The sequence below is a fragment of the Limulus polyphemus genome, unplaced genomic scaffold (assembly GCF_000517525.1).
Source record: "Limulus polyphemus unplaced genomic scaffold, Limulus_polyphemus-2.1.2 Scaffold179, whole genome shotgun sequence".
Classification (NCBI taxonomy): Eukaryota; Metazoa; Arthropoda; class Merostomata; order Xiphosura; family Limulidae; genus Limulus; species Limulus polyphemus.
The window spans coordinates 125688-136965 of NW_013665789.1; the positions used below are offsets into that span (position 1 = coordinate 125688).

At 34.3% G+C, this 11278-nt stretch overlaps 1 protein-coding gene across 1 annotated transcript in view; it reads left to right on the forward strand.

Annotated features, from left to right (window-relative positions):
- The first annotated feature begins 9156 nt into the window (after positions 1-9156).
- Positions 9157-11278, forward strand: part of LOC106478081 (photoreceptor-specific nuclear receptor-like) — a 20898-nt gene continuing 18776 nt past the window's right edge. Inside the window, exons 1-2 of the mRNA XM_013938593.2 lie at positions 9157-9161; positions 9777-9880. Coding sequence (XP_013794047.1) covers positions 9157-9161; positions 9777-9880 — 109 coding nt within the window. The remainder of the gene's footprint in view (positions 9162-9776; positions 9881-11278) is intronic.

The window sequence follows — 11278 nt, forward strand, 5'->3', positions numbered from 1 at the left end:
TACAAACTAGAAACGGGGTTTCGATACCCATGGTGGGCAGAGCACAGATAGGCCATTGTGTAGCTTTGTGCTTAACTACAAACATAAAAATCTTATAACCATTATTTTTCAATTTACTTATGAATACTTTAACATTATCCATAAAAGAATTAATATTATTACAAATTGTTAAAAATATTTTTAACTGTGAGATTAAGATCTCTGAAATTGTTTTCATTTGAAAAAAGAAGAGTTAGAGGGGAACTGATTGAGGTGTTTAAGATTGTAAAGGGAATTGATAGTGTTGATGCATAAACTTTTTTCATATTTAACAGTGGAAATAGTAGTGCTAGGGGACACAAATATAAATTTTGGCAAGGTAGGAGTTACCTTCAGCTATGACAGTTTCATCTTTCTAACAGGATGGTTGGCCTTTGGAATGGGTTACCTTCAGATGTTGTAGAGGCAGTAAATTTAAGCGAGTTTAAGAAAAAGCTTGATAAGTATATAAATAATAAGGGCTGGGTTTAAGATTTTATAAAATTATTTTAATTTAGTTTAGAGGATGGAACAGCCGAGATGGATCAGTAGGTTCTATGTTGTCTCAAAACATTATGTCATGTTATAACAGACTATCATGTTTCCAGTACTTAAACAGAAATGTAGAAATTTTAGGTTTTAGACACAGACACACATAAATACATATACATGATAACAATAGTAAAAAAAAAGATCAACATAGGGTTAAAATATGCTGGTAATTCATATTACAAAAAAAACGGTTAAATCCTAGCGCTGTCGATAAGTGGACGTTCACATGATGACGTCACGTCCACAAGTCGAGGCGCTATATCGTTTATCGATTGTTTTGATGTATTTTAATAAGATTTCATGCGACAACTTCTATATTTCTTTATCTCACGCTGACCGTACTTTAAGATTGAAATCTTAAAACGCAAACTTGATATTCGCAACCGAACTCCAGTCATGCAAACGCAAAAGCGATGATTTACTGGACACATACGTGATGTCACTACATAACGTTTGGACAATACTGGCACATCTCAGAAGACGAACGATACCTGACACATTCTTACGGATTTATTATGACAGGAAATAGACAAACACAGAATAAAACAAAACAGAGAGAAAGAAAAAACAGCTTTACGTAACAAACATTATCACGGTTTAAAACAACTAAAATACACAATTTTAAATAAAATACAGAAAAGTACATAAAAACCAAAATCCCCATCTTTTTTTCCAGTGGAATAATTGCTCCAGGGTCCACCAAAATTATGTAAATTATTTATAAAATGGGAGAAAATATAATAAAGAAAACAGCAAAGTGAGATTTGGCACTGCTAAAAATGACAATAACACAATCGGGATTTAATTTTCAGGTGCGTGTATATATTAGACAAGCTTTCGGTTCCTCTCCAAGCTGTTTATGGCATACCTAATAAGAATATTTTCATAAAACTACTGTAATGAATGCAATGAAATAAAAGAGTATTTACAAAATAACAACAAATTATCTGTCATTGCAACAATAGGGAGGAGACATAATATAATATACAAAATTATAACAACTGAGAAAAATTAAAAATTATTTTCCTAACAACATTGTATACGTTCAAAGACAAGTCAATTTTGAAAACAAAAAACTTCAAAGCTTGTTCAATAAATTTAGTTATTAATTTTATCCCAAATTATGAAATTAAAGCAGGTTTGGAAGTGTTGTATCGAGATGTTTGTTTTATCGTAAAACTGTATATACACAATAGGCTATCTTGGTTTCGTCCACCAAAATGAATCGAACCCCGGATTTTAGCATAAAAATCTAGTTTATATCCCTAGTCAGTCAATCTTTGTCGTTTTATGCTATTTTATGTCGGAACCGATATAGCGAGTTCGTACACTCAAGATGAGCTTACATTGCTTCAAAAGACAATTTTAACTATTTTTAATATTTTTGTAATATTTATCAACATAACTTTTCATTAGCAATAATGAATAACGTAATTTAACTCTAGAAAATTAAGCGTACTATCACTAATTTGGAAAACAACAACAACAAAAAAACTTTTATTGGGAGACATCTCGAGCAACTGCTCTTTGTCAATAAAAATTGTTGGGTTTCCTAACTTTGTTGATAGGCCAGGTGGTTAGAGTTCTCGCCTCGGAATCTGAAGGACGCGGGTTCGAATCCTAGTCACCGAACATGCTCGTCCTTTCAGCCGTGTGGGCGTTATAATAAGTGACAGTCAATACCAATAGTTGTTTTATAAAAGAGTAGCCCAAGAGTTGGAGGTTGGTGGTGTATTGTCTAGCTGCCTTCTCTCTCTAGTATATTACTGCTAAATTAGGGATGGCTAGCGAAGATAACGTTAACTCATGTAGCTTTAGGTGAAATTCAAACCAAACTTTGCTGATATTATTCGGCTTTTTTTTTAATTTTCGATCACCTTTTTAATTTTTCTGAAATAATAATTTAGATCTGTTAACTATATTAAATTATTACCAGCTTCTAAATTTGAATTATGATTTCATCTTGAACTTGTGTTTATTGATGCGATGTCTTTTTTCTAAAACATTTAGTGGATACCAAAAACGAAAACAAAACAAGAGGCAAAAATAATTTGAAAATCTTAAGTCTCAAAAAAAAAATTTTTTTTCATGTTAACTACAAAGTAACAAAAGAAAAGCTGTAGATAGAGAAAATGAATTACTTTACCTATGCAACAGTTGGAGAAGGGTTAGTTAGTTTATTTGTTGAATATTCTGCAAAGCTACTCGAGGGCTATTTGGAGTAGGCGTCTTTCATTTTGAGCTAATAAACTACAGAGAAGGCTGCTAGTCAACACAAACCACCGTCACTCTTTGGGCCGCTCTTTACCAACGAATAGTGGAATTGACCATCACATTATAATGCCACCACTGCTGAAATGGCGAGCATGTTTGGCATCAAGTTTCAATCTCGTTTCTGGAAGGTTTCAAATCGAGCGTCCTAACCATTTGACTAGACGGGTTAGTGGGTAAATCTATAGTGTACAAGAAAATCTTATCCCAGGGACCGTAAGACTTTTGGTACGCCACTTCTACATACACAATTGAAAGTTTGGGTATATATAAACCATTATTCGAGATTACTGTCTTATAACACAGGCCTGCGATAGTTTTATTGTCTTGAAATGTTTACATGTTCTACAGTGATTCCTGTAAGTTGAATCCGAAAATATCTATTTTTCTCCATCACGTACAGATTTTTCACAAAACGTCATATGTACTTTTATATAAGTGAATCATTTTCATTGAAATCGGATCACATTTTGTTATGCTTAAAATGTTGAGAACCACTGGCTATAGATTTATCCAGACCAATTGCGACGTCAGAATCTTATCGATCGTTCTAGAACCCAAACATAACAAACATAATAAAAAAATGTTCATTGTGATAAACGAAATAATAATTTGATCTAAATAAGAGTTTTTTCTTCCCGACTTGTAAAAAACCCTTATGTGGTAGAACTAAGTGAATGTTATTTTCGAAATCTGCGTAGCTGAATTGGGCAAAATTCGTCATTAAAACCAAAACATTTTTTTATAAAGTTTAAATTCGCAGTCCTGTGTAATCTATATAGATAAAACAACAAAAATCTGTGTGTCTGTTTGTTTGTATCTTATCTAACAACTCATAGGCCACTGGGCCAAGCTCAGCAAATCTTTGTGGGATGATAGTCTGTAACAAGCGGCATGTTAATGGGGGTTCACAATCTTCTCTACCCCATTATTGCTTATTGCTGTTATTGAGGGTTTATTATCTTTAACGTAAGTTAACGTTAACTACATTCAAAGATGGCGCCATGCCCTTACACCAAAAACAAAACAAAACTATCAAATCTATATACATATATAGAAAGCACACAAAAAATCTGTGTCTGTTTATCCGTTATCTAACTACTCCTAGGTCACTGGGTCAATCTCAACCAATCTTTGTGAGATGATAGTTTGAAACAAGGGGCATGTTAATGGGTCCATATCCCTCACCCCGATTATTGATGCTATTGACCGTTTATTATCTGTGACGCAAGTTAACGTTAACTACATTCACATATAGCGCCACGTTCTTATACCAAACAAAAAAAAACTATTAAATATTTCTTCTTGGGTGAGATAGCGGTAAGCTTTTGGACTTACAACGCAACAATCAAGGGTTCGATTCCCCTCGGTGGACACAGCAGATAGCTCGATGTGGTTTTGCTATAAGCACACAACACATATTAAATTTTCTATAACACAACATACATACACTGTGGGGGGAGGGCACACAAACGTCTTATATATGTCAGCAAGTGCGCTAGCACTCTCTATGGAGGAATATAGTGAGAAAAACTGCGCCCACTATTGCAGTAATACATAAACTTAGATGAAATTGATACGACAACAGCCACAATAACGCCGTTTCTTGAGTTACACCTTCTTCCTACTTTGATCTGTGTCCTAACACCTTCGTCCTATAAGACACTTCTGCGACCAATTACCGTCATTTAATTAATAACATGAAACAGTGTGGAAGGACATTAGAGATTGAAAGGACATTGAAAGTAGGTAACAGAGAGCACTCCTAGCGCCATAACTTTGGCGGCTACCTCTTCGTACAAAGTCCCCCTGACCATCGCATAGTATATACTATGTTTTATGTATACACATAGTGCGTTCTTAAACCTTGTACAAAACTTTTAGTGAGATGATAACGAATACTCTAATAATATGTTATGTTATAAATAAAATGTGTGGAAGCTATGTTTTTGTATTATTTATCATAGTATCCACCCCTACATTTTTTTTTTTAAGTTCGTTACCCGGACAAAGGACGGGTACCTCAGCTTGTCATTTATAAAATTAAATATTTTGCTTTATGTACATGTATTACTAGTTGTTCATTATTCGCAAAAAAATAGTATAAGTGAGTCAAAACTTTAAGAAACAAATAGTAAGGCCTAATTTGAAAATTACAATATAGTTTAAGTCATAGACAGGGGAAAGGGTTTGAATTTGTGGGAGGGGGGCGTCAATTGTGGGTTCTGTATTTGCTATGTTAACCATGAATGTTTAAATCAAAACTGAAACAACGAATTTCTTTGAGAGCTACACAAAAGTCTCTATTCTCCATTTAAAGGGGCACTTTGCTACCGGATAAAAATTTGGGGCAAGTGCCTCCAGTTCCACCGTATAAACGCATCACTAATCAAACACGTCAGATAAAAAATTTTAATACTGCACAGAGTATCAAGGGGTAAAGTGGCACATAACTAAAAAACACACAAACGGACTATCCTATACATGAAATAGATGAACATTTCCAAAGTGATTGTCCCCAAGTGGCTCAGCGGTAAGTCTGAAGACATATGATGTTAAAAACCAGGTTTCCACACCAGTGTGGGCAAAACGCAGCTATCCAGTTGTGTAACTTTGTGCTTAACTACAACCAAACTGACCTGATAGATGAACATTTCCAAAGTGATTGTCCCCAAGTGGCTCAGCGGTAAGTCTGAAGACATATGATGTTAAAAACCAGGTTTCCACACCAGTGTGGGCACAACGTAGCTATCCAGTTGTGTAACTTTGTGCTTAACTACAACCAAACTGACCTGATAGAGGAACATTTCCAAAGTGATTGTCCCCAAGTGGCTCAGCGGTAAGTCTGAAGACATATGATGTTAAAAACCAGGTTTCCACACCAGTGTGGGCACAACGCAGCTATCCAGTTGTGTAACTTTGTGCTTAACTACAACCAAACTGACCTGATAGATGAACATTTCCAAAGTGATTGTCCCCAAGTGGCTCAACGGTAAGTATGGAGACATGTGATGTTAAAAACCAGGTTTCCACACCATTGTGGGTACAACGCAGCTATCCAGTTGTGTAACTTTGTGCTTAACTACAACCAAACTGACCTGACATACACAAAAAACTAACCAGCCAACCAACCACTAAGGAAACAGAATTACATAGATAAAAAATAAAACCAGAAGCACAGGAAATTGAACCTCAAAATAAATAGACATATGGTAAAACAAATATACACATGATAAACTAAAAATTACTCATAATAAATGATCCATAGAACCGGTATTTGCACATTATATAACATTACCCGACACACGCAATTACACGTAGTCTGTAAATTCGACTAAACCACAAACACAGAGAGATATCATTAATATGCTTTAGGTCTGAAATTGATAATTAACACAGTAATTTGAATACGCAATTCTACAGCTGCAGCACATTAATCAGACCAATACCCCAGTTCAACATGAAGAACAACACATCAATCATGCATATGTATAAAACAACAGTAAACCAATAGAACAATATGGAATATTCAATATTATATACCTCCTATATAATTATAATACATTAATATCTTTCATTTTCATGGTCAATTTTCAGGAAACAGTATGCATGAGTAGATGAGAATTTATTTGTTTCTTTCTTTGTTGAATTTCGCTACTGTACATTAGCCATCTTTAATTTTGAAGTGGTAGACTAGAGGGATGGCAGGTAGCTCACACCATCTACCGCCAACTCTTAGGATACTTTAATCGAGCAGGGAATTTGACTGTCACTTTTATAAGGCAGCCACTGCCCAGTGTGCTGAATGCAATTTCTTTTTTCTTTTGCGGTAACGGAGCACGAACCACGAAATCTCAGATCCACAGTTCGGCACTCTAGCGTAGAGTCGTGTTAATTAAGTTCAAGGGTTGATGTGATAAATGTCCTCACGCACTTAAACGTTGAAGTGGCGTGTATTAGGGTAAAGGCTTATTCTCTAAAATCGTGTTTATTGATCTAAATATCTAATATACTAAACGATTTCATGTGAAGTTGCTAGTACGACGGTTACTACTGAATTAAAGGATTAAGGTTGTTTAGTCGCTACAATGTTGCATGTTGAGCTGAATAATTGAAGTCGTAAATGGCTTCACATCTAGTCGCTCTGATGATGTGTTTAAGCAACAGGCTTGTAGTACTAAATGCCACAAGTTTAGTCACTACAGTGGCGTACATTTGACTAAAGACGTAAACTGGTAAATTATCACAAGGTTAGTCATTTCCATGATGTGTATTGACGTGGCAAATTACTTCACTTTTGGTCGTAACAGTGACGTTCATTAAGCTAAAGGCTTGACGTAGTAAATGACACCACGGTGGTTTCGCTAGTGTTTATTATTATTATCATTTTGTTGTTGAAACCAAAGTTACACATTGGAGTATTTATGCTCTAGCCATTGCGAGTATCAAACCCCGATATTTAGCGTTATAAGCCTATGGACTTACTGCTGAGCCACCAGGAGTCGCTAAGATAGTACATAATGCTAATAGGTTGATGTGGTATATAAATGATCCATGTTTCATTGCTACCATTTAGATGCTCAAGTGGTGTGCTTGTAGTTTAAGGTTTGGTTTAGTTAATGGCTCTACGATTAGTCTCTACTACAGCGTGTGTATTTTGCTAAAGTCTTGATGTTGAAATGACTGCATGTTTAATCACTGAATTGGTGTGGTGTGTATTAAATTAAGTTCAAAAGTTGATGCTATAAATGATTGGGTTTAGTCACTAGAATGGTGTATAGTGAGCGAATAGCAGAATGCTGTAAATTTCTTGGTTAAAGAAGTTAAGAAAATCGCTATGGAAAATCCGCTCTAGCTATATGGTACAAGGGGAGTTGAAATAGTACAATAGGATAATTGAAAGATTGTGAAAGAACTAGAATGAGAAGCCTACAACAATATGCGAAATCTCGTTTGTTTTTCGGGCAAAATTGAAAACTGCAGCTAACTATTCATGATTAGCTGCATTTGGGAGAGATGGGCGTGGCGAATGTTTTATCTTGTCACTCAAAATCATTAAAAGTCATACTCCTCTGGCTGTCATCAAAACTTGTGAAGACGTTTTCTGCTACACTGGATAGTTGAATTGATTTTTTTACATCTTATAAGAAGATTGACCTCGTGAATTAGGTATTAACCCTCCCCCAAGCCCCAGATTTTCTCTTTAACCACTGGGTAAATGATTGACGAGCCATTGGACAGTATTTTCTTTTCGCAAGAGACTTAAAGTGGTAACTAACCTACTGTTTAGTTAACACAAAGGTTCATATTGAACTAAACGTGGTAACTAAGCTACTGTTAGTTGATACAATTGTCCATATTGAACTAAACGTGGTAACTAAGGTACTGTTTAGTTGATATCATGCTGCATATTGAACTAAACGTGGTAACTAAGCTACTGTTAGTTGATACAATTGTCCATATTGAACTAAACGTGGTAACTAACCTACTGTTAATAATGGCTGGAGACGGCTTGAATGGGTAATGAAGAAAAACTTTAATACAACAGCAAATGTACAACGGCTTGCCCGGGACATGTTGTTGAGTTCTTACTCCATATGCTCCACTCTACCCAGCTATATAATGGGTACTACGAGGCAGCTGGAGTTTAACCTGCGAAGGACTGGCATCCTATCCATGAAGAATGTGTCAAGATTCTCATCTGCTTATGCCACATTTATCGTATAAACTTTCCTCTGAGAGATACCAGCTGAAAATGACTTAAACTATTTGTGATTAGAATACTGTAGTGTCTTAGAAACATTAGAGTATCGATATATTCAAACATTTATATTTAAAAATCCATTTGTTCAATTTGCAAAAAAAGAAAAGAAAACAAAGTTATGAAATTAAACAATCTTTTGGTTGGATTCTATTTTCTCATCGCCAAGATTTTCTCTATTGTATTACACTACAGTTGTTCAAATTCTTTTCTTTTTGGTTTGGATTGGTACAAATAAAAGAAATATATTACTTTTTCTGACCCAATCTTTTCCTCAAGTCATCTACTTAGGAATATATTCAATACATATGATATGTATAGTGTATTTGTGATTTTTCTTAATAATTAAATATACGAAATACAGGACGTTTGTTCACACATTAGTCCCCCGACATAGACAATCCGCGACTGTCTTCGTACTTTTGTTGACCTTCGAACAACCAAAAAATTTACGCAAGCGCAGTAAGGCGCATGCAGACGTACGGTGTTCTATGAATTTTTTACATCATGTACAAAAAAAAACCTTAAAAACGTAACTTGTACCTTAAATGAGCATGAGGTAAAGAGTAGATCTTGTTTAACACGCTTATGAATTGGGGAGTTTGTCTACTTTTGCTCAAATTCTTTTATCAGCCTTCAAATAAACTTTCTTACAATAACACCAGCACGTGCAACTGCGATAGTCTTCAATATTTCTATTTTAAACACTAAGTTCTGTTTGAGAAAAAACTACGTCCAGAAGATAAATAAATAGTTCTCAATGGTGAAATAATCATGGATCGTAATTTTTTGTTAAATTCAAAACTGTAATTAGTGTAATATCAATACGTTTATTTACAATTGAAAGATTCTGAGTTATTAGTGAATGGATAACTTTGGAAATCTATACAAATGTTTATACCGTTTGTTCAAAATTTTCAATATAGTAAGAGCGAATAAGAATTATGTATTTTTTGTATTGGATTTCTTTGTATGTTTTCTGATTTAACTTTATATGTATATATGCAGGAAGTTTATATAGGGATGTATGTACTACTTTCCTTATGCATTCATTGTCCTCATGTGAATAATTAATATATTTTATCATATGTCAAGTAACACAATGCTGGATAAGTTCCTAGTTACACTTTCAACAAGTATACCTTTTTTCTTTATCTTACATACGTTAACCCAGGTGTCAAGCCGGTACAGGAACGTGTGTGGTGGACAAGGCTCACAGAAACCAATGTCAGGCATGTCGGCTGAAGAAATGTTTACAGATGGGAATGAATAAAGATGGTAGGTAGAGTTTGAATAAGACTTGTTGCTTCTAGCATAAAACTGAAAGAACTTCTAAGATAGGTTTGTATAGTAACTACCATCTCTGTCTGTCAATGATATAGTAGGTCGAGAGAACTAATAGATGTAGTAATGAAAATGTATAAAAGTCCTTAAATATATAAATTTGTATTTCATTCTTTATTAAGATTTATTTGAGTTACTTATATGTAGGTAGGATACTCTCTGTTTTGTATATATTTTACAGAAATGAATCAGTAAAACTTTATGAAGATGTAGAAGCTGCTAAAAAAACACATGTAGAGTTAATGTATCGTATTCCAAGACCAAGTTACGTTAGGATTACATTAAATATAACTCCTCAACCAAAAACATGATTAAGATATTCTGTGTTACCTTCCAACATCGTTTTTGTTGTTGTTAAGTTTGTTTGTTTGTAGTTATGCACAAAGCTACACAATGGGCTATCTGTGATCTGCCCACCACCGGTATCGAAACCCGGTTTCTAGCGTTGTAAGTCCGCAGACATACCGCTGTGCCACTGGGGGGCGTTGTTGTTTAGAAGCACGAGCTAGTTAACTGTGAGTTATCAAATTATTCGGTTCTTTTCGAAAAGTTATAGCTTGTTGTTTGTTTTATATCTTTGGCAACTTTACGCTTGAAGACCAACAGACTCAAAGAAAACTGACTTAATATTGGCTTCTTTATAGAGCCTAAAATTACCTTTGATAGCCCTGAATGTTATTGATAACTTCTGATCATAAGTACTCTAATTATATAGATGAGAACTAAAAACATCTTACAAACTACTGAAACTCATTCTATGTAATATAGGTTAGATGTACACAATGTCATAAATGAATACCCAAGAAAAGTAAAACCTTTAATATGTAGAATGCATTGAATTTGTCTATTGTACTTTAGCCACTGGTTTTGCACACTTTAGGTCTAGAACATAATTATTGAGTAAATTTTGCTATTAATTATTTTTTCTGAAAAGTATTAGTATTTCCAGACAGTATGATTGAATGAAAAATATATCTATTGCTTACACGAAACAGTACCCGTTGACATAATTTATATGTTGAATTATAGCCCTTGAAATTATATCTATGTTGCTTTAATGATGCATATTTCTTTAAAACTTTCTCTTTAAAAGATGAAAGAATGCCAGTTTTACGTCTAATCCTATCCTTATCCATCATCATTTTCAGGCCATTTTAAAATGTTGAAATACTACATTAAAACATATTTCAGATAATAAAGTAACCAACTTTTAGCCTGACCTTCTGAAGAAACGCTACCTTCTTATTAATTATGTCTGAATTATAACAAATTAATACTGATATAAATAAAATTAGTGTTCCGAAAATTGTATGACTTCGAAGTTCAAGGGAG